The following is a 23,111-nucleotide window of genomic DNA, read 5'->3' as shown; positions in this document are numbered from 1 at the left end:
GAAGCCACTAAGAACTTAAGGAGCAGACTTTTTTTTAAGGATTTAATTATACATGGTTGATTTTTTTACAATCAGAGGCCTGGGTTGGCCTGCTCTGCCAACCAGGAGCAACCTTGTCCCCACTTTCTCACCCTTCCGCTGCAGAAGAACGTGGGCTGACCTTGTAGACGTCGTAGGATTCGATCCTGGTGTCAAAGCAAATGTAGAGGTTGTTGAGCATTTCCACCACCTGTAGTGGGGTGCAGGAGGCAGCAATGGTGGTGAAACCCACGATGTCGGAGAAGAAGATGGTCACCTGGGAGCGGGAGGCAGAAGGGGTGATTTTTAGCCCCTCCAAATAGGAGTGACCGCTTGCAGGACTCAGTCTGGAATCTGGAAATGGCAGAATTCCATGGAGGGTTGCCAGCCACTCAGTCTTCCCATAATGCCTTGCAGTGGCAGCAGCTCAGAAGCATTGTGGGAAACCAGGTGGGGCCCGAACTGGGCGGGATGGGACAGCTCCACATCTGCAACGTTCTTTGGACCTTTGCATGGTTCCCTGAGATGCCGTCAGTGTGTGGCCAAGACTGGAAGCGAACAGCTTTTCCTCCTGATTTCAACCATGGTGGATGAAGCTTCCAAGCTGCTCCTAACTAGTTTTGTAAATGATGCCTGTTGGCCTTTAACGATGGAGAGAGAGAAAGCTTCCGCAGGCAACTCTAATGTTGGCCTGTTGCTCCAACTTCTGTTTGATGTCCTAGCCTTTGTCCGGAGCTTTATGTTTTGGTTTTAATTTTCCCAATTATTTCCAGACGGTTTCTGACATACCTCCCCTGGCTGTACGTACTGTAATTGACCAATTAAGGTAACGATGGCAGCCCTCCACAAAATGCAAACTAATTGGGGAGGGGGAATTAATTAAGGGGGTCCCTCCCCATGTGAGATGGGAACAGCTGAGGACTGAGAAGCAAAAATAGAGGTGAGAAACAAAGAGTCAATAATTATGTCAGAATCTGAAGGTTCTTTGATTTTGGGCCAATAAAGAGGGTCATTATTTTGTATACAGGCAGAACTGGGGGTTGAGGGGCAGAAGGGGGTTTAAAGCTCTTGGTAATCCCCCAACCCACTCCCGGAGCTAGATTTGTGCTTTTCATTGGGTCCCTCTGTTGATCCTCCTTTACCCCTTGGAAGTTTTGAAGAGAAGCCTTTTCATTTGAATGACGATGTTACAGGGAGAATTATACAACAAACAATTGGGAATCTGAAAGTTGTCCGAACCCTTCAGACATTGTCTTATTGTCTCTGGTGTCTTACCTGGTCATAATTTTCTGCCTCTACGTGCTTGTGTTTCCGTAGCTGCTTGGCCACAGATTTGGGCAACATCTGGTGAAGAAGGTCTTCAGCTATGCGCCTTTCCCGTTTCAAGTTCTCTGTTTGTTCCTTGAGGTTCCTGGCATAATTCTGGATCCATTCTGTCATCTCTTTAAAGGAAAGCAGGACCGCCGGGTAGATAAGGCTGGTGACCACCAAGAGGCTGATTTTGAGGCTGACCAAGGAGATGATGTCCTTCGATCTTTTCTGAAGTTTCTCCTGGCGTCTCTGAAGCAAACATCTCTGGAGGACGTCAAGTTCATCCATCAAAGGAGGCGGCAGTGACAAGAAGCCGAAAGAAGGAGCAAACACGTGGAGTCCTTCGTGATGGGTGGCCAAGGTGAAGAAGCTGCGATGCTCAGCCCAACATTCCTGTGTGCTTTCTGAGATGAAAGCAGAGGAAGTAAGGATAGCAGACAGCCGATGCCACAAAGCTTGGGCATCTTCAGGGTAGAGCGACATTTCTTGAGCCCGTAGCATGGCCCCTTTGGTTCGCAGGATGAGTCTGAGAAAAGCCACATCCAACCAGCCTGGGTTTGTTCTCATCTTCTGGTGGTCCCCCTTCTCAAGCTTCTGAAGCATCTCCAGGATTCCTAAAATCATTTGTAGCTGCAGAAAAAACATCTCTACTGCTTGAGTGCCATTCATTCTCTCCCTGATCAAGGTGATGTAAGTTGGACACCCAAACTTTTCATCGTCCTTGCACCAGGGGATTGTGTCAGGGGCAGATTCTTTGCAGAGAGCAGCCAAGCTCTCCAGTGTACCCTTTGACCAAGAGAAGTTGTCCACCATATCTCCCCCTCCTCCTCCTTGCCAGTCCCCTTCTTGGACAAGGAGGCTGAACAGCGAGAGTGCCAGGAAACTCTGGCACGAAGAGAGGCTGCTGAGAGTCTTCTTGATATGCCACCAGGACTCCAAAGTTTGACTTAAATCCAGAACAGTGTTCACCAGCAAGGCGAAGGAGGAGATCAAGCAGATAGTCAAGATCCGTCTCACCGTCTTGCTGGCGTGGCAGTCCGATGGAGGGGAAGAACATCTGGAAGGAAATCAGTTAAGTAAGTAAGTTGTCCATGTTCTTCCTTTGGTGGTTTGATGGATCCTCCTAATATTTTGAATGAGTAGAATGAGTGTAGCAAAAAATGTTTCCCTGGTTAGTTAATGTTTTTTTTCAGCCATCTTTGATACGCCATACGGAGATGAGTAATACTTGGCATAATACGTACCATGCATATATGAGTTACACGCAGAAAATATTCTAATTGTGGGCTCTTAAAGGAAAAATACATGTCCAGGGCCACACTCTTTCTCAGCAGCAGCATAGTTCTGTTTTTTCTACGATATTCAAAAATTGGCTTTAGACTAAAAAACGTGCCGTAATTTAAAACTGGTTTGTTAGGATGGCTTCCCTTCCTCTGGAGAATTACAGATAGCTTTGAATAATGTGAAATTGCTGTTGTTTTATTTTGTAAATTATAGGAAGAAGAGCCAGGAAATAACCATACTATTTTTTTTTTCTGAATTAGCAGCACTTCAGTTTGGAACGTGCCCCACAATGGAGGGTAGAAAATGGCTTGCGTTTGGTAGCGTGAAAGATAGAAGCTTGGTTCCCGAAAGGTGGCTAAAAATGAGATGGGTGGATTAAAAACAATTAGCAGAGTAGCTAGAATAAATGCCGTTGAACAGTGGAGAATTTGATGGCTGCAAGGACCCCCCCCCCACACACACCAAATTTGTAGACAGTTTTTTTTATATTGTTTGAATTTCAGACCAACCGAAAATTCAGTTCTTACCAATTGCTTTTACAAAAAAACCCTGTTACGGTATATAAAAAAGGCCAATTGTGATATATCTTTGGGGGGAGATGGGCGGTAACAGAAATTCAAATAAATAAATATTTACACACTTCCTTTCTAAAAGTCCATCTGCTTCATCTGAACCCATCGTTAATTTTTGTTGCCTTTCTTTTTTAAGTTGATTGACCAACGAATTATTAAATTCGATTTGTTTGAAACTCAGCCAGTTAAACATCCCATCCAAAACCGAACAGACCTCCTATTGCGCCAACATTGATTTGAGATAAAGAACCGAAGATGCTTTCTTGATCCTGAACTAGAACAAAATTCCAAACCAGCCCCCAAATCATGATTTTTTAGAAATATATTATTAAAAATGGCATGGGTTTTAGGTTACCCCTGTTCCTTCCGTGGCAGGAGGCTTGTAAGAAAATGAAATTTCTTTGTCTTGGGATTGTGCAAACCATTTTCCCCTAAAGTGTCCAACCACGCCTTCTTCAGTAAAAAATTCAGCACGGCTTTGCCATCTTCCTGACTTACCTGCAAGCTAGAAAGGTCCTCCGAGAGTTAAGTGGTTTGGGATTCCCACTCCCATTCTCTTTTCTGGGGTCTGGTTTTCCCTTGTAGGAAGATGAGGGAGTAAGGTAACGCAGGCTTTCGGCCCCCGACATTGCCTCCGGTCTCCAGGGGCCCACACCTTGGGACAAGGCAATGGGGTTGGACAGCAAGCAGCGCAGCTGATCAGCGGCTTTGCTGGGAACAGGGGACGGCCCAGCCCGTTAACCAATAACACATCTGGTGGACTCTTCCCTGCCCATTCGGGATTTCTAGGTCTTTGGGTTACATACAAAAAATCAGGGCACTTTAACGACTAGGACTAACATGGTCTCCAGAAACATTAAACAAGCAGAACGAGCATCTAGGGTGGATTTGCCAGGAGGGCGGCATTAGATGTGAATTCACGGGAGACAGGCAAACCCTTTGCAATCAGATGAGATTGTTATTTCGGGACAGTTGTTCTAGAATCAAGTGGTGTTTATAAATCCACTTAGGGGTGCTCTCTGGCTTGGGAGGGGGAAGGAAAGGAAATACGTTGAAAAGGGCACGCAGGCTAAATCTGTCTAAGGGGACAAGAAAGGGAACATGAGCTGTAATAATGGGGCTGAAATCTTAGGCTGTGTCCTGTGAATGCAGTTCAAGATACTTCTTTCTTGCAGGCATAAGAAAATTTATCTTTCTTACCAAGATAAATCAGGTAGAGAGCAAAACAAGGGCTTAAGGAAGGAAGAAACCCATTAGAGACATCAAGTACAGATTTGAAGGTTTTTATTCCTTAAAAAAACCCCAAAACCCAGAACCTTTGGCATCTTAAAACAATCACAAGTGTGTTCAAATCACCAGAAAATCTGTTAAGTCTCCCTATAATTCAAAAAACAGGACACTGCAACAAGCTTGGTGAAAGAATAAATCAACGCCCTCTGACAACGCCCCCCCCAAATAAATGTCATTGAAGTTGCCTTATTTTGTACGCTGTCCTCAGAGAAAGATTGAGAATTCCTGTTATCAGTGCTAGATTAAAGCATGAAATTAATATGCACACATACATTTTTAACTGGCTGTTCTTCATTCTGAAACGCTGCAGTTAACAAAATGCATGTCTGAAACCCACCAACAATAAGTTAAAGTCCACACGAAGAAATGAGACAACATTCAGCTTCGGGAGGGGAAAGAGAAGTTCTCTTTAAGCCGAATCTGAGAAGCAAGAACATTTGAACGAAAGGCGTGCCAATCAAATGTCTCCTTACCGCTTACCATCAAAACAAAAAGCCTTAATGCACATTTTCAAGTATTCCTCGTCAAAGAGGAAAGGGTGATTGAAAGCCAACAGAACTGAGAAGCGATGGGGTCTGGGGGTGGTGGGGAAGGGACACAGCTAGGATACCCAGGGGCTGCTGCAAATGCTTGTTTTATTTGCACCTCCTTTGCACAAAAGGCGGAAGCTGTTTTGGGGGCTCGTCTCGCGCTGAGCTCCTTGGACAGAAGACGCAGGAGAGCAGCTCAGTCGTCCATCTGCTCAAAACAGCAATGGCTCCTTTGCGCCCAAGGTGTTTTTTTCTGGACTCTTCATCTTACTGTCGTTTTAGGCTGTCTTTGAAAAATGTACCTGCGTACACATGCACCCCCCACATACTGCAGGCAGCATTTCTCTCTAACTGCTTTAATGACAGCAAACTGCTCTCAAATTCCACTTCTCTGAATAGCTGAGGCACCAGCCACATTTAAGAAAGGGAGGAAAAGGCAAAAGGGAGTGAGAAAAATGGATTCCAGTAATATGCACCCATTATGCAAGGGATCTCTCTCCACAGCTTGGAGTAATAACCTTTCCACTGAATAGCTGGGCCTAGATATACCGCAAGGTAAGAATGTTTGACTTTTACTCCACCATTAACTGCATTTTTTGGAGAGTAAGATCATTAGTGACAAGCTTCTCTACCCCCGCCCGACCCCCAAGGAGCGCTCTCCCTCCATCCTGGTACAAGTGAGTTAACACAGGGAGGGCCCCTGATGCTCGCTTAGCACTTCCGTTGTCAGCCTTGGAACCCAGGGGCCGGGCTCCGCCATCACGCGGCTGGTGAATCCTTTTTTGGACGGCACTCGGACAGAACTGAGACCACCACAATTACAGAAAACAGGGCTAAACCCTGAATAATCTGGCAGTAGAACCAACGGTGCTTCATTTTTAACCAGCCTTTCTTTATCAGCCTCCCCACTGAGATCTCACCTTCTATCTTCTAGGAAGGCTTTCATGCAAGCGTACATGTGCACGTGTACAGTGTACACACACACACACACACACACACTGCTTATTCAGAGGACGTTCTGAGCTGCTACAGGTTCCCTGCTTCCAGGGTGAGGTCAGGGAGAAGAATCCAAGCCCCAAGAGTCTGGGTTCACTTCAGCTGACGTTTTATACCTTGCTCCGGAAGAGGGGCTTGGCCCCTGGCCCGCAGTACTCGTTGTAAATGAGCTTGAAGAGGAACAGGTGGAAGAGGGTGATGAGGGAGGCCACGCTGAACCAGAACAGGAAGGGCAGGCCTGGGTACTGCTTGGCCATGTGCTCTTCGTGGGCCAAGATCGCCTTGAGGTGCAGCGTATGCCGCAGATCCTGCAGGTGCACAAGATCGGTGGAAATGTAAAGCAGGGGCGTGATGGGCTGCGTCACCATGACGGGAAACGTGTGGCCGTGCAGCTCCGACGTCAGCTCCACGGGATCGTTGGAGCAGCCCCCCTCGCAGGCGTACAGCTTCACCGGCTTGTCCTGGAACTTCACGGAGACGTGCAGGAAGGGCTTCCCCTCGGCGTCCAGCAGGACAGCCAGGTTGATCAAGTCCTTGTTGTAATGGATCCCCCGCAAGGAGTAGCTATTCTGAAGGACCTCCGGGTCGGACTGGAACTGCAGGTGGTTTTCGGTGAACTGCAGCCCGCCAAAGCTGAGCACCATTCCTTGCATGAGCCCGTGCGCCCCGGCGGCCACCAGCCCTCTGCAGCCTCGTTTCTGGAGCGTCAGTTTCCACAAGTTTGAGAGCTGCAGGACCTGCAGGACGGTCGACAGCTGTCCCGGCCACAGATTCTCGGCATGCATGGTTGCGTAGCCGCTGAAGCAGTGGTCCGCATAGTTCAAAGTGGCTTCCATCTTCTCCTTCTCCTCAGGGCTAATGTGGGGGTCGAGGAGGGGAGCCGGTGTGGTGGACAGGACGAAGTAGAGCGTCATGTTAACGGTCTCGCTGGAGGGCGTGTGAGCATCGGTGATCTTCCGCATTTCTACACCTGAAAAGCAAAAGGGTTGCTCAGCGTGTTTCCTGCTCTCGGCGAATAGCTCTGCCTTTCTCTACCTGTCATCAGGTTAGGAAGCTGCGAACTCCACAATTAAGTTCTTGTGTACGGTTACATAGCAAGGACCTTCTCTACCTTCTCCCTACTTCTCCAAGATGTGAGAAACCTTCACATGATCTGGACAAATTGGGGAAGACTCCTAACAGGCTCGGTCAGGCCCTTACAGCCATCATCGTACTTTTACAGTAACAATACTGATAATAATAATAATAGCCTGTCCCAACCACTGGGATAAGCATGAGTTTGAATTCACCCTACCTTCCTGAACAGGGGACATTTCTCTCTCTCTACCAATTACCGGAACGCGAGTGGAAGATACTGTAGGCCAGATACTACTACTGTATTTTTTGAGGAAAAGATGTTAAGATTTCTATCCTCAGAAATAAAAATCTGTTTTCCACCCTCCCCCCAGCTACTGCTGCTTCCACACAAATGCAGGCAGACTTTGTGGGTTTTGTGCACTTCCTAAGCCTGGCATAGCAAGAAACCCTCTCAAAGGAACAGAGAGGTGCCACTGACAATTTTGTGGAGCATCTTCACCTCCAGGGCACCAAGCAGGCTGGCAGGGCCGCTGGGGGATAGCTGCCTAGCTCCAAAATGCCCATCTTTGTGGCAATCAAGTGTCCTGGCTGGTGCCAAGCACCAGAATTTATGTTTCAAAGAACACCTCCCAACGGCACTGCCCGGGATCTTTCTGGGAAACTTGAAACTGACTGTGCCCAGCACCAAGGCTGCCCGGAGGTTGCGCATGGAGGCCAACGTGGTGGCGGGCCCGCACCTGAGATGAACAGCTCGGCCCACGCCCGGCGGTGCTCCTGAACCAGGTCGTCCGTCCGCATGGGCATGACTTCCAGCATCTCCTTCTTGGCTGCCTCCCGGAGCCTGCTGAAGGTCTCGTCCAGCTGGGCGGCCTCGATGGGCTCCGAGGTGAGCACCACGGACAGCAGGGTCTCCTCGAAATGGGACTTGGGGGCCACCTGGACCCGGCTGACCAGCTTCTTGGCCGCCACCACCACCAGCACGATCTTGTCTCCGGCTGGCTGCAGCACCCGGCCCGAGGACAGGAAGAACTGCCGGTCGCCCGCCTTCTCCAGGCTGGTGGCGAAGTGGCCGGAGGCGGCCGAGGCCGGGCCGGCCACCTCGAAGGCCACCAGGCGGTCGGTGGGGTTGTCCACGGCCAGGCGCTGCAGGTAGAGGTGCGGGCGGCCCCGGTGGGCCAGCAGCTCCTCCCGGACGGTCACGCAGCCCCCGGGGGCCGGAGCGGGGCCGGCCTGGACGCAGCGGACGCGCCGCAGGGCCCCCTCCCTGGGCAGCAGGACGGCCGCCCCCGCCTCAGCCGCGGCGCCGGCCGGGGTGCGCAGCTGGGCCAGGGCCGCGTAGTCGGTGGCGAAGGCGGGCCCGGGGCCGCCCGCGGGGGCCACCCAGAGCCGGTTGGCGTCGGCGTCCAGCAGCAGGTGCCCGTTGCCCACCAGGCCCGGGGGCGCGCGCGAGCCGCCCGCCAGCAGCCGGGCCTCCCCGCGCTGGGCGCGCGCCTGCCAGGCCCGGGTCTCGGTTTGCAGGCACAGCCCGGCCGCGCCGCCCGGAGGCCGCCCGGCCCGCAGGCGCAGCAGGCGCGGCCAGGCCCCGCCGAGGTACCAGGAGGCCACCAGCAGGCAGGCCAGGAGCGCCAGCAGGCGCCGCGCCCAGCTGCTGGAGAGCAGCCCCGGCAGCCCCTTCAGCCGCTGCTGCACCCACATCGAGGCGGCGGGCCGGCCGGCGCTAGCTCATGGCGCCCGGCGGCGCGGCCCCGCCAGTCCCCGGCTCCGCGGCCTAGTCGCCTGCTCTTCCGCCTCGCGCCGCCGTCTGGGCCGGCGGGGCGGGTCCGGGCGGGGCGGCGGCGCTTCTCTGCCCGCCTCCGCCGCGCTCGGAGCGGCCCGCGGCCAAGGGAGTCCCCCTGGCGGCGGCGGCGGCGGCCGCGGCCCCTGAGCATCCGCAGAGCGCCTCCGCCGGGGAAGGCCCTGTGGCGGGGGAGGGGGACGAACAAAGCCCGGGGAAAGTGCCTCTGAGCATCTGCAGAGCGTCCCTCTTCTCCCAGGGCCTTTATCGGGGGCAGGGGGTCTCTGAGCGTCTGCAGAGTGCCCCTTCATCGGGAGCAGAAGATCCTTGAGCATCTGCAGAGTAGCCCTTTTCCAAAGGCAGAAGAGGAAACGTCTCTGGCATCTGGATTTCAGCTCCGCATTTCGGCCGTGCCGTGTCCTCTAAACTTCCCTGCTTTCCTTCTCTCTCTTTGGGACTCCAGTTTCCATCAGCCCCAGCCGGCACAGCCAGCGGACAAGCAGCCTGGCGATTAGGCTCTAGGAGGAAGGTGGAAGAAGTTGGTTGGTTTGGGCTTTGGGCGCTGTGAGACTCCACGGAGATCCGCAAATAACAATGGGGGGGTCCTGACTTGCCACGGCCCAGCAACCTCCGTTTTGTGCATCTGTGCAACTTCCTTTTTCTGCCTCCCTTCTTTCTGCAGGGGTGGACACCAGGCTCTGGGACTGGACAGCGGAAAAGGCTGATGGGGGGCCCAGATGGGCCGGACTGAAGAGAGGAGGAGCCCCCCATTCGGGGGGCGTGTTTATTGCGTGGCACCTCAGCCCCCGGATGGCGAGGAGGGGCTTGCTTCCCAAGCTTGGTCTGCAGCCGAGGCCCCCAACAGCTGGCGTGACAAAGCAGGATCCCCTCGTTGAGGTCTCCCCACCATGTCCCCTCCGTCTCTGCTCCTGCTTCTGCTTTTCCTAACGCCCCAGGAGGGTGGGAGCGATACAGCGCAGGACGGTAAGCTAAGGAATGTTTGTGGGTGGGTGATGGACATCCAGTTCTCTTGCCTTGTCTAAGCGGTGCCCTCTAGGCAGCCGTCCCCATCGCTGGCTGTGCTTGGAGGGTGAAGAGGGGGTTGTTGAAAAGTCTGGGAAGACTGGCCTGGGAGTTTCCTTTCTCTGAAATCCTCCACGGGAGAGAGCACAAGAGACACCGTGCCTTAACTGTGGAATTTCACTTGACACGCTGGCCTGCGATCGTAATAAATGCTTGATTTGATTTGATTTGATCACTTGACGCAACACCGTCTTGCTGGATTTTATTACCCCCTTTCCCACTTTTTCTTTCTTCTCTGCAAAAAAAAAAAAGGCAAAAAGTTTTGTACTATCCCAAGTCGCGTGTTCTGTTCTTGCCCACTTTCAAGGAGGAGAGCCTTCTTCGTCTTTTGTGGTAGCAAAAAATCAGGAGGAGCTTGGTAGCACCTTTTCTAACATACTATTTTTTTTTCCAAAAGCATAAGCTTTCACGAGGTGCCGATTATTTTTCCGATGTTTCTCTTTCAGTACGGGCTCAGATCTATGTTGCTAAATTGCAGCAATGTGCAATTTTTTTTCTTAATAGCCTTAATCCTTAGTCTTTTTACATGGGGTCCTCTGCAGGCAGAGCATAATCTTCTCTGGACGTAAATCAGGATATAAGCTTTCCAGAAATTGCCCTTCTAGCATTTCTTTGATGTGGTGGTCGCAGGAAGTTTCCCCACAGGCAGGAAGGCATGCAAGAAGGCTCTCGTTAATGAAGGCTGCCTTCCATATTTCCCAAAAAGTTTGGGCATGCCGTTTTCCCTGCTGTGCTGCAGCCTCGCCCTGCCGGCAGAAAACTGAGAGTGGTTATAAATTACGTTTCAGTTGCTTTGCTGATTCGCGCTGGTCAACCCCAGGTGGATTTTGTGATGTGTGAGAGCGCCTGAAGAAGGATCCAGCCAAAGCTGGGGCACCCATTTCTGACTCATCGAAAATCACGTCCCGCACGTACATCCTGGAAAAGCTTTAGAGGGAGGAAAAAAGCATTTGTGGAAGTTTGTCTCACTGTGCAATTTGTACATTAAAAAAGGAGGCAAGTTTTTTTTCAGATTGCCTCTCTCCCAGCCCCAAGACTTAAAAAACAGCCTTTCCTTCCATCAACGTGAAAATACGATCTGTCTGGGAGGCTTCTGACCTTCTCCTGAAGCCTGTTGTGTTTAAGCATTGAATACTTTTTCCTCCCTTGCCCCATTAACCTGCGTTCACTTGAAAGTTAAAAGAGCAGGGGGTTCAGTTCCTGCAAAGATGCTGAAAGTTCACAAGCCCTGGAGAGCAGAGGAAAGTTCTGGATTAGTCCGGCATTCTGTTTCCAACGGTGGGCAGCTAGATGCTTTCGGGCTACTGGCGAGGAGCATGGAAAGTAGCAGCGGGTAGGGAGAAGCAAATGCAAATGCAGAGGCTCATTCTTTTCCTAGTGTCCGACTTGGTCCGTCTGGTGGTCACTGAGCCTCCTAATGGACATCCCAGCTGTTGTTTATTGCTGCATGTGGATGCCTTTTCAGAATAACTAGTGACTGGAGATGAGTTTTCTCTTGTTTACAGTTTAACGGCTGGTTCAAACCCAGAAAACGTTAACAGCTAACAGTCTTGAGAGCTTGAGAGCCAGGGGCAAGGGACAAAGCCTGATCAGCTTTTTTTTTTTAATCGTGTGGCATGGCAGTTTGGTGCTCATGCTGCTTTTTTTTCTTGCTGGGAAATCCCTGTGAGGTCCAGCAGCCAGAGGTGTAGACTATTTAGCCGTGACAAGCCACGTTGCCCGGGGTGCACCCCGAGGAGGCTGGTCTACCTTGCACAGAGTTGGGCTGAGAGGGAGGGACTGGCCCAAGATCACCCAGCCGGCTTTCAGGCCTAAGGCGGGACTAGAACTCACAGCCTCCTGGTTTCTAGCCCAGCACCTTAACCACTAGACCAAAGTGGCTCTCGCCTGATCAGCTGATAATCCTCAGATACAGGGCCAAAACGTTTGGCCTGCTGCATCTGTGTAAAAGCAACAGTGTATGACAGAAAAGAACAGAATGAGATTGGTTTTTCTCTGAAATCTAAACAGATTGTTTATTTTGTTGTTTTCAATTCAAATTGGAGTATTGGTAGTTCTTTGATATTTTGAGATTCCTGCTTCACTTCCTTGCATCTCCATCCAATACTTCGGCGTTGCAGACATTCCATAAACCAGGGATCATCTTCCACCAAATATTCCAAACTAGTGTTCTTCGAGGGCTTGGCTTCCCAGTTCTCCCAACAGCAGGTTCTTCAAGAAACGAGGAATTCCTACCAACTGAATCTGGAAATTTTCCATTCAAACCTGCGTTTTACAACTGAGCCATGTCATCTTTTGAGAATGCCAAAAAAACACACACAATTGCAATGAATGAGGAACGCAAGAAGATGTTGTAGTGACTGAGGATAATTTGGGAGATGCGTATCTGATTCTTCGCTTTTTCTCACCCATCCAGATAATTTATTGGTCCTTACCGTGGCTGCGAAGGAGACCGAAGGCTTCAGGCGTTTCCAAAGATCAGCCCAAGTTTTCAACTATAACCTGAAGGTAGTGCCAATAACTAATCTGGACAGAGATCCCAAGTTGTATCAAGACAAAATCCAAGTCCTAATTCAAAACTCCCTGCATCTCCTCAAATTTCAAAATGCACCCTTGGAAAAGCACATGGCAAAAGCAGGCAGTGTGTAACACGTGATTCTTAATTTCAGTTAATGAGTTTGTAGTAACATTCGTTGTTTATACACCTGTTAGTTGCTAGTTCTTTTTCTTTCCTAACTGTGCCCCAAAGCACAAAGTTGTCAAGTAAAAGTAATATAATATGATACGCCCCAGGAAACTTTTTATAGTTCACACTGTAAATACCTCTAGAAAACTCCCAGTGCAGTGAAATTCATTCTCTAAACAAGAAGTTAGTTGTTTCCTTCGGCTCCGTTCGGAGGGGACAAGCCCTAGCCAAGTAGTTTGAGACTTTGACAAGGCCCTGTCACAAAATTGCTTTTCATCCGTCCAGGTTCTGGGATTAGGTGAAGAATGGAACGGCGGAGATGACAAGAGAGCAGGCGGTGGACAGAAGATCCGTCTCTTGAAATTGGCTTTGGAAGGATATGCAGACAAGGAAGGCTTGGTGATCCTTTTCACAGAGAGGTAATTGCTGGCGAGCAGAATTGCTGGGACACCACGGCCTGAATTAGACATTATGCTAAGTTGAGGTGAAGACTCCCTTCTTCTTGCCTCCTGCAGCCAGGAGGAGCTGAATCCTTTAGTTTCTCCTCAACTACAGTTTGTTCTGTTACCTGCACTGCAAAATGTGGGTAATTGTAACAATGGTTTGTTTAAAACAAGCTTGTTTAAATGGTGGTAGGGCACCTCAACTTCAGAATCTCCACCTTGGGGAAAAAACACTTGGAATGCAAAAAGATAAAGATCTTTAGATTGGTAGGTACATAGGCTCCCCAACTTTGAGCAGGCAATTAGTTGATTATTCCCTGTTTTTCCCTTTGTGGTGCAAAGTTTCCTTCAGATGCCTCTTCCCTTCTTGCAGCTACAGCGCCATATTTGCTTCAGGGCCGAGAGAAGTCCTGAAGAAATTCAGGCAGGCCGAGTCAAAAGTTGTCTTTTCATCAGAGACGCTCATCTACCCGGACCGAAGATTGGAAGCCAAGTACCCGCTGGTCCAGGAAGGGAACAGATTTCTGGGATCTGGAGGTGAGGCAAGGCGGGGACAAAAGCTACCAGAAAGAACACCGAGTGAGTGCTAAGGAAGGGGGAGCAGGGATGAAATCTGAGCTGTTGATCTCTGTTTGGGAGGCTTGGACAGCACGTACAAATGAACATTGAGGGTTTCCTACCTAAAACTCAGGTCTAGAAACTAGAAACGTTTTTTTTTACAGTGGAAGATAAGCTGCTGCTTCTCGCTAAAATAAAATAATCTCTATTTGATACTTAATTGACCAGTGACAGCCTTGCCGGTATATAAATCAATTGTAGGAATACGTTGTTTTAAGCTAACTGGTCTAGAAGTAGGAAATTTCTAGTTAGAAAGCGGGTGTCACGGAGCGGAACAGCGACAGAACCATCTTGGGTGTCTTTGTCAAGGTGGGAGCAAGGTAGGGTTTTCAAAGTGTGGGTTCTTAATCCGCGAAGGAAGTGGCATTTTGTCAAATACAAACTACGCACTTCCTTGAGGAATCCCGGCAGCTGCAAAACCTACGGGCTTTGGCATCTCCGGCACAGATAGTCCATAAAAGAGAATTACTCGATCCTTTTCTTCGGTGCCAGCGCCATTCAGGGAGCTGAGCTGCCCATTTGAAATGGAGAAAAAGAGAGAGGAACATTTATTCTCTCTCCCTGCAGGATTCATAGGTTATGCTCCATATCTCAGCAAGCTTGTGGCACATTGGCAAGGCCTCGACAGCGACAGCGACCAGCTGTTTTATACCAAAGTGTTTCTGGACCCTGAGAAGCGGGTGAGCCCTGAATGCAGACCCACGCTCTCTGTGGGGGAGGATTTTGCTGGCTGGCTACGGGAATGTAGCAGATGCGCAGAGTCCGGCATGCCCAGATGGCATAAACCAGACTGGGGCAGGCTTTGGCCTTGCATGGTCTCCCCTTATTTAACTGAACCACGGGGTGTCGGGCCTCTGCTGGTTGACAGCTGCTGCAATTTTCTTCACGATAAGCGGAGTTCAGTAGTGGAATCGCTTTCCCAAAAGGGGGGCTCAGCTTTCTGGCAGTAAACATCTTCAGGCAGAGGGTAGAGAGTCATTTCTGGAAGGCGTGGGGCTAGGTAGCATCAGAGACCCCTTCCAACTTGGTGATTCTGGGAATCTGAACTATTAGCGGGCCCAAGGAAACTGCTTTGTGTTGTCCCCCAATGTTAATCAGCATCTCCTCCTCCTTTTAGAGGGCGGCTCAGACATAATGTGGCCTTTTCAGTTCCCTGTCCAGCCCTCAGTCAGAAGGGGTCTGGAAGGAGCAGCTCACGAAAGCTGCTGTCTTTTCATAAAACGTGTTAGTCTGAAAAGGTGCTATTAGGCTCCTCCTGATTTTTAGCTACCAATGAGCAACATGACTGTCCTCTTACACTTACCTCTTCCAACCCTTTTAATTCTGGCCCGTTTTTCCCCTCCTCTGCAGGAGACCTTCAATATAACTTTGGATCACAGGTGCCGGATCTTCCAAAATCTTAACGGCGCTCTAGGTGAGAATCTGTGGAAAGGATGGATATTTCCTGCCATGAGAAATAAAATCGGCTTGGGCTTAACAGTGATTCTCCCACTCCTGCTTGAGTGCTGCAAACAAGCATTATGTGACATTATGGCTGCCTGGGAGCCTCTGGGTAGTTCTCCAGGGCTATTGACCCCTGCCCAAAGCCCTTATTCTGTTTGCCAAGCAACTCCAGTTGGAGCCAAACTGCAGAGGAGAAATTCCATTTAAAAAGTAGCTCAGGTAGCAGATTACCAAGGAGCCAGCAGCAACAACACGCTTGCTCCATAGTTGATAGAGGTTTTGGGAGGACTTTCTCCCCCAGTTGCGGCCCCCGCCCTGCATGGTTTATTTTATTATCTCTTTCTTGCCTATGGGGTGACACCCTCGAAGGTTTAATTAAGAGATTTGTTTTGTTTTGCAAACTGGGTGGATTGTTCCTAAAATGGACTTCTGTCGCATCAGGTGGGAAAGGCCATATACCTTGGCTTGGCTTGGCGGTTTTCTAAGGACACGGCTGCTTTGAAAAGCTGGGTCGCACTTTATTAATGCCCCAAACCACTATCCCCCCCCCGGCATACGCACAAAAGAACCTTTTTGTTTGATTCTGTTTCCCTGCTTCTTTCCTCTTGAAGATGAAGTGGCTCTGAAATTTGAAAATGGGCGGGTGCGACTGCGGAATCTGGCCTTTGATACCCTCCCGGTTGTGATCCACGGCAACGAGGCCACCAAGGTATGCCAAGTCCCTGGAACCACAGTGGCCATCCTGAATGTGTCTCCTTCTGCCCCTCTTGCTCTGGAACAAAGCTTGTTTGGTCTTTGATTTCTGGCAGCCGGCTGGAAATTGTTTAGAGATTCAGAGCAGACCTCAGTGGCAAAGCCCCTGCTTAGCCTAAAGAAGCAGGCTGGCCCAGCTCAGTTTGAGCCGCTCCCCAGCAACAGGCCCTTGGGCGGCGGGTGATGGGAAAGAGAGCTGGGTGGAATCAGGTTGACAAAGGGAGGAAGTTTTCTGTTTCAGCAGTGTGAACAAAGGGAATCTTTTTCTCCCAAAAGCTGCAGCTGAATTATCTGGGGAACTACATACCTCGGACCTGGACCTTTGAGACAGGCTGCACCATTTGCGACGAAGGCCTGAAAAGTCTCACTGGCTTGAAAGTAAGAGCTTGTGCGATGCTGGGCAGGATTGGGGAAGGTTACAAAAGCTTATGCTTTGCACCGTTTCATTGCTCAGCTTGGCACCGTGCACAGAATCCTTCCTTTGGCGACGATATGAAATGCGTATCAGAGATGCTGAATTTCTTGTAGATCTGAAATTCCAGCGTTTCCCAAGTGGTGTGGGAGGTTAAAGGCAGACGCATTTAAACCAGTTTTACGTTTGCCGGATTGTCGAGGCTTAATTTCCGTGGTGTTTTAACCAGAGGACCTGGCTTTGTGGGCTTCTGCATGGCCTGGGATAGGATGATGCAGTGAGGAAGTGGGAACCCCTGGGCAGGGTTGACAATTGCAGCCATCCAGGGCTCCAGGCTGGAAGATAAGAAATGTGGCCCTGCTTGCAAATTGATTACCCTTTCTTAGACGTGGGGTGGCTATCCTCAGCTCATAAAGCCAGATCCAGTCCGGAGCAGCAGGGTGAACCTTTGGGCCTGATGTCCTTCTTCTCGTTCCCTCTGCAGGAAGACTCGCTTCCCCTGACTGTGATCGGCGTCTTTATTGAACAACCCACGCCCTTCCTTGACCACTTCTTCCAAAGGCTGCAGCTTCTCCGCTATCCGAAAAAGAAAATCCACCTGTTCATCCACAATCGTGTGAGTTAATAACGTCTGGCTGAGGAGGCTGCCCCCCCACCCCCCAGCAGCTTGGCCTGTCCGCTCACAACCCGCAAGGACAACCGGTGAGCGTGGTTGCTTGCCAAAACGATTGGCCCCTCAGTAACAGGTTTTGCTCCGTGTCACGTGCAGGAGAAGCATCACCTCTCCCAGGTCGGCCCCTTTGTGGACAAGCACGGCCCAGAATACCACTCCCTCAAAGTGATCGGGCCGGAGGATCGCCTCGAGAGTGCCGACGCTCGCAACCTGAGCGTGTAAGAGACGCCGAGAAGCTGCCCCCCTGAGATTGGTGCCCTTCCGCTTGAGACGGGGCCTCACCCCTTTGCTTCCTCCCTTTCCAGGAATCTGTGTAGGCAGAACCCTGCCTGTGAATATTACTTCAGTCTAGACGCCGAAGTGGTGCTCAAGAATCCGGACACCTTGCGGATCCTGATGGAGCAGAATAAGTGAGTGGGGGGCTGCCCTCTGGCTCGCCGTCCTGTGGCTGATGGGCCAGAGGGAAGAGGCGGCCTTTCTTTCTCCAGATCGCAGGGGGATCTGTTCCGCTTCTCCCTCTGCTGTGGAGCTTTGCTCGTTATTGGAGTTTAAGCCTCAGTCTCCAAGGAGCAGGAATTCAGTGCCTACTGCAGGAAACGGTACAAAGAGAAGATTTGCAAATTTATTTTGCATCGTTTACAGAGACCGTGAGAATTACCTTGGCTGTCTGGGTTTTTTTAAGGGTAGAGTGGACAACAGCCTCACTCATCCCTACTGCTATCTAACTGAAATAATGTGTGCGTTGTTAATCTTGGAGGGTTTTTTATGCTTTCTTCTTCTTCTTCCTCTTCCTCTCTCTGCCAGGTTTGTGATTGCCCCTCTCGTGAGCCGCCCTGGGAAACTGTGGTCGAATTTCTGGGGGGCCCTGAGTGCTGATGGTTATTATGCCCGCTCAGAGGATTATGTGGATATTGTCCAGAGGCGGAGGATGTGAGTAGCACGATGGGCTCAGGAGAGAAGCTTCCAACATTCTCCTTGCAGCCATTTTTCCCTGGAGGTTTGAGGGCTGTGAGTCTCACGGCTGAAAAGAGCCACCTAGTTCAAGAGGGGCCGAGCAATATTGTCGACACTTCCTTTTTGTTCAGTTCAAACATGCTTTGGCTCTTAAACAATCTCACACTGAAGCATCGTCATCTTTATTTTATTGTATTTATTTGTCTAATTTGTCCCCGCCCATCTCCTCCCATCGGGGGACTCTGGGCGGTTTACAACCATCGCTTAAAAACAACGATCATAAAATACACAGTATAAAAATACAATAATAAATAATTTAAATAAAAGTAAAGGTAAAAACTCCAGGTGGCGAAAGAATCTAAAGCCCTGTGCATCAAGATCTGTTTTGTGCAGGGTTTTACTGATTTCTGGTTGAAAGTAAGCCTCCATGGAAGTAAGCACTGGACAAAAATAGTTTTTTTTTTTTAGTGTATTTAATAGTTTATTATCTGGCTCGGTTCTTTTTATGCCCAATTTGCTCTCTTTCTCTCTCTCTCTCAGTGGCCTTTGGAATGTCCCATACATTTCCAGCGTCTACATGATCAAGGGCAGCGTCCTGCGGTCGCAACTCGCTCACCTCGACCTTTTCCACAGCGGGAAACTGGACGCAGACATGGCTCTGTGCCATAACATCCGCCAACAGGTTGGTGTGGGAAGCAAGAAGCTGTGCCTTCAGAAAGGTGGGGAAGAAGAAGAGAAGGAGAAAGAAGACGGCAAATCAAATAAAGCATCAGGGTCGCTGGGAGTTCTAGTCCCATAGGACTTGCGGGGCGTCAAGGGTTCCCATGCTTCGATTGTAAGACTAGTTATGGGCTGGGCCATAAAATGGAAGGGCTCTGCTTTTTCTGCAGGGGGTGTTCATGTTTCTGACAAACCAGCAGCAGTATGGGCACATCCTGTCCCTGGAGAATTATCAGACAAGCCACCTGCACAGTGATCTCTGGCAAATCTTCAGCAACCCGGAGGTGAGAAGGCTTTCTCTGAAACTTGAGAGTGAGACAGGTGTGGGGTGAGGAGGGAGCCAGTTTGAAAAGATGAAGAAAAGGGTCCTCCTCCTCGGTGAGAGAGAATTCTGAGAAGGGTTCACACACAACCGTGTTTCCCAACCTTGGCAACTTCAAGGTGTGTGGACTTCAACTCCCAGAATTCCCCAGCCAGCCTTGCTGGCTGGGGAATTCTGGGAGTTGAAGTCCACACACCTTGAAGTTGCCAAGGTTGGGAATCGCTGACATAGAAAGATGGGGCAAAGGGTTGAGAGACCGGGAGTTACAGAGGTTGGGCGACACAGTCCCTAAAAGCAGATTTTGGCAGGGAGGAGTCAGAATGAATTGGAGCAAATAACAGCTGGGGAGCACGAGAACTGGTGGCCTTCTCAAGGACACATCGTGCATTTATGACTTCCCATTTCGAACTCAGCCCCCAGAGTTCCAGAATGAGGGTTCGTGCGTGCATTTGCAAGAGAAGGGATGGTCCTTTGCAAGAGTCTTTTGGGGGAAGAACCATATGTCGAGCATCCTGCCCATTTTCTTTCTTTTTCTTTTCCTGCCCCTCAGGATTGGAAGGAGAAATACATTCACCCAAACTACACGGCCGCCTTAAAAGGCAAATTGGTAGAAACGGTAAATGTCTTCATTATCATTATAGTTGAATCGGGATGCGGGAGGCCGGCAACAAGGAGAAGGGGTCTTGGTCCTCTGTTTAGGAAAGGGCACCTTCCTGAAAGATTGGCTCTTTTCTCTTGGAAGCAGCAAAACCAAAACCGTTTTCCTTTCCCCGATTGCTTCTGCTTGGTTTTTTTTTTTAATTGTTCATTTAAAACACACCGTTTAACAAACAGCTCCAGAGGGGTGCAAAATAGACCTTTGATTCCAGGATCGTAAAAACAGCTCGTAAAATATAGCGCTAAAACTAATAACCTGAAGCACAAAATAAAATTAACGCGGCACAAAATACAGCCGTCTCCTAACTTTCTGGTAGAGCCAAGTTGTCTCAGCCCGCTTGCGAACGAGGGAACGGCGGGCCCTTTTCCGTGGTGGCTCCTGGATTTTCAGACTTCCGGGAGCTTCGCGTATTTCCCCTTGGTCATCATTCTGCTGTTGGCTCCGCTCAGCACTGCTTGGCCAGGTGGTGACCTCCACAACGTGATCTTTGCTACGAAATCGCAGTAAACCCTTTCAAAGCTGCGAGTGTAGGGGCTGTTCCTCGGAGAAGATATTTTCCTGGAACGAAAACACTCATGATCCAAAAAGCTTTGGAATTTATTACCTCTCGCTTGTCCTTCCGTTGGCCAGCCCTGCCCAGATGTTTACTGGTTCCCCATATTTACCGACACGGCTTGTGACGAGATGGTGGAAGAGATGGAGCATTTTGGCCAGTGGTCCAAGGGAGGCAACACGGTAAGGCCACCTTGCCAATATGGCTTATCGATGATCTGTGGAGGGCCAGGACCCTTCCTTTCCACTGATGTCGCTTTCTTGGCCAAGCTGCCTGCTGATAACAGTTCGCCTTGCCCCAGGCAAGCGGCTGATTTTACAGTGACGTAACCTTCCCCCCGTTTCTGTGTCTTAGTTTTCGGAACAGCCACCAGCTAACTTTACACCCTGTTCCGATAGGACCACAGGATCCTGGGTGGCTACGAGAACGTCCCGACGATTGATATCCACATGAACCAGATCAACTTCGAGCGCGAGTGGTACAAATTTCTCCTGGATTACATTGCGCCCATCACAGAGAAGCTCTACCCCGGCTACTACACGCAGGTGAGTTCCATTTACACTTGCTGGCGTTGGGAACCTCTGAGGAAATTTGAACCGGCGGCCCTGGGTTTCTGACGCGGAGGGCTTTGATGTGCAGTTTGGGGCAGGCCAATAGAGAAGAGGAAATATGAGGGTGTGGGTACCCCAAAAGCAGCAATCACACTTTGATTAATTGTTGTGACTGAGCAGGCCCAGTTTGAGCTAGCCTTCGTCGTCCGGTACAAACCAGACGAGCAGCCTTCCCTGATGCCGCATCACGATGCCTCCACATTCACTATCAACATTGCCTTGAATCGCGTCGGGATAGATTATGAAGTAAGTGCCGTGAAAGAAAGATCTTTGGGCCAGCCCAAGGGGCGTGCGAAATCGCTGAGTCCGTTCGGCAGGGAGATGGGAGGACGAAGGAGGGGAAAAAAGCTGTTTTTAGATCTCTACGATTGTGCTCAGAAGCCAAGGCCGGAATTGGGGTGGGGGGACAGGGGGGAATATTTGCAAGGAAGCCGATTTTGGCTACGGGTTCGAAGGCATTTCCAACAGGTAAAACATATTTGACGGTGGAGTGCTTTGTTCTGGAAGATGGTGAGTTTTCTTTTGCTGGAGGAATATTAAGCAGAAGCCTGGCAGGTGTTTCTCACAGACGGCGCCACCGCAGAATTCCAGCACGGAGCAGGGTTTGATCGAGACGGCTTCCAAATGCCTTTTCCAGTCCGGGAACTCGATCCCCTCGCCCTCCCCGCGGAGAGCGGCCGTCAGACGGACAGCTGAGGTCACCGCAACCTCGGCTGCGGTTCATTTTACTCAAGATAGTGAAAGGGGCTTTTTCGGCTGGGCAGACGGGCTTCAGCTTCTCTTCCCCTGCAGGGCGGGGGCTGCCGCTTCCTCCGTTACAACTGCTCCATCCAAGCCCCCCGGAAGGGGTGGACCCTCCTGCACCCAGGCCGCCTGACGCACTACCACGAGGGCCTCCCCACCACCAAAGGGACTCGCTACATTGCCGTGTCCTTCCTCGACCCATAGAACTGCCTGTCCCACAGCCAGGGAGAAGAACTTGGGGGGAAATCTTTCCGCCAGGCCATTTGCCCCCTTGGCAGACTGCTCCGCCCAGGGCAGGAGTGCTGGACTTCTGGGACAGATAATTTGATTGGATGCCAATTGGTTGCAAGAGACGTTGCCTAGATTGAATACTATCCCTTGAGGGCTCTGCCTCCGCTGGATTCTCTCCGCCCCCACCCCAGCAACGGCCCAGCCGGTTAGAGCAGCCTGGCCCACTGCTTGCCGCCCGGTGAGGGTGCCCACCTTGCCCCTTGTCTTGTGGGAAGACTTCCTCAGCTTCTGCACTCGTCCTTCCAACAGAGACGCCCAAGGTGCTTCGGAGTCCAAGCGACACGTTGGAACATTTCTTGTTCTTTGCTGATGGGGTGAAGCCTCTTAAAACGATCGCTTTTTTGGACGGCACGCAGAGTTGGTTGCCACAAAAGGTTTTGGAAACAGGATCCCTCGTAAGAATGACAAGGACAATTCATCACATCCCATTTTTCCCCCCTGGCTTTACATTTCTCTTTTTCTGGAAACTGGGCAAGAGGAGAAAAGTGTGGCAAACACATTAGAAATTCATCAGGAATGCAAAACATGCCTTGAATGCCTTGCTTTGGTATCCTATCCAAAGTGTCTTGGATCCCGATGCCAGATCAGAGAGCTTTCTGCGTGTGTATTTATTTAAAAGTCAGCCCCTTCGTTCAATCACCCACTTTTTCTGCCCAAGTTGTACAGATTTTGCTAGGAGATTTTTACGCTAAAATTTGACATTAAAAAGACTTTATTTTAAAAAGCCAAATGCCTGCCTTCGTGTTTCTCAGCCTGTATTGGGAGAAGCCCATTAAGCAACATCAATAACAAATATTTCTGAAATTGTTCCTTCAATGGGCATCCTGGCCCCGCAATATCTTACGTGCCCTTGCTGAAAACCAAAAGCTGGACCAGAGATGCAGCTGTGATGCGTGCCCCCAAATGAACCCCTCCTGGCGTTTTGTGAAATGACATTATGAAATTGATTTTTAAAAATAGTTACGGCGGGGAGAGCCATGTTACGTACTGCTCTGAGCTTGGGGAAAAGGTGTGGAAACTCTAGCAAAAATGTAACAGAGGGGCCCTCTGTCCTGTTGCACAGCCTTTCCCAGTTTACCAGCTCCGTTAAAGCTGCAGTTTTACCCAGGAGTAAGCCTTGCTGAACTCAATGCAATTTTCTTCTGAGTAGACTTATATAGAACAGTACTAGCTTGGACTTTGGAGGAGGGCTGATGGAAATGCCATGAAATATGGTGTGCAGAGGAGAAGCAAATATCTAGGTCAGTGTTTCTCAACCTTGGCGACTTAAGTCCTGTGGACTTCAACTCCCAGAA

The 23,111-nt window shown here is 50.2% G+C and overlaps 2 protein-coding genes across 2 annotated transcripts; one reads left to right on the top strand and one right to left on the bottom strand.

Annotated features, from left to right (window-relative positions):
* Window positions 1–4,452: 4,452 nt before the first annotated feature.
* KIAA2013 (KIAA2013 ortholog) lies at window positions 4,453–8,799 on the bottom strand. The gene is made up of 2 exons (XM_063317398.1): window positions 7,816–8,799; window positions 4,453–6,971 (listed from the first exon to the last, which is right to left on the bottom strand). The coding sequence occupies exons 1-2, from the start codon at window positions 8,771–8,773 to the stop codon at window positions 6,112–6,114; spliced, it is 1,818 nt and encodes a 605-aa protein (XP_063173468.1). The 5' UTR covers window positions 8,774–8,799; the 3' UTR covers window positions 4,453–6,111.
* A 781-nt stretch (window positions 8,800–9,580) lies between these two features.
* PLOD1 (procollagen-lysine,2-oxoglutarate 5-dioxygenase 1) lies at window positions 9,581–22,543 on the top strand. The gene is made up of 19 exons (XM_063317289.1): window positions 9,581–9,836; window positions 12,352–12,443; window positions 12,907–13,040; window positions 13,438–13,601; window positions 14,250–14,362; window positions 15,033–15,096; window positions 15,737–15,834; window positions 16,155–16,256; window positions 16,775–16,906; window positions 17,060–17,181; window positions 17,269–17,373; window positions 17,768–17,893; window positions 18,458–18,599; window positions 18,808–18,921; window positions 19,510–19,575; window positions 20,248–20,352; window positions 20,569–20,715; window positions 20,902–21,027; window positions 21,574–22,543. The coding sequence occupies exons 1-19, from the start codon at window positions 9,761–9,763 to the stop codon at window positions 21,727–21,729; spliced, it is 2,184 nt and encodes a 727-aa protein (XP_063173359.1). The 5' UTR covers window positions 9,581–9,760; the 3' UTR covers window positions 21,730–22,543.
* The last annotated feature ends 568 nt before the right edge of the window (window positions 22,544–23,111 follow it).

Source organism: Candoia aspera, chromosome 18, assembly GCF_035149785.1.
Source record: "Candoia aspera isolate rCanAsp1 chromosome 18, rCanAsp1.hap2, whole genome shotgun sequence".
In the NCBI taxonomy this organism is placed as follows: domain Eukaryota; kingdom Metazoa; phylum Chordata; class Lepidosauria; order Squamata; family Boidae; genus Candoia; species Candoia aspera.
This window is presented reverse-complemented; position numbering and strand designations above follow the sequence as displayed.

What these genes read in the sequence shown, in the direction of transcription:
- PLOD1 (XM_063317289.1), top strand. Translation starts at nt 9,761, where the DNA reads ATGTCCCCTCCGTCTCTGCTCCTGCTTCTGCTTTTCCTAACGCCCCAG. An exon ending in TTCTGGACCCTGAGAAGCGG is followed by an intron (nt 14,363 to 15,032) that starts GTGAGCCCTGAA and finishes CCTCCTCTGCAG; the next exon opens with GAGACCTTCAATATAACTTT. An exon ending in GGTCCAAGGGAGGCAACACG is followed by an intron (nt 20,353 to 20,568) that starts GTAAGGCCACCT and finishes CTGTTCCGATAG; the next exon opens with GACCACAGGATCCTGGGTGG.
- KIAA2013 (XM_063317398.1), bottom strand. Translation starts at nt 8,773, where the DNA reads ATGTGGGTGCAGCAGCGGCTGAAGGGGCTGCCGGGGCTGCTCTCCAGC. An exon ending in GGCCGAGCTGTTCATCTCAG is followed by an intron (nt 6,972 to 7,815) that starts GTGCGGGCCCGC and finishes TTTGCTTTTCAG; the next exon opens with GTGTAGAAATGCGGAAGATC.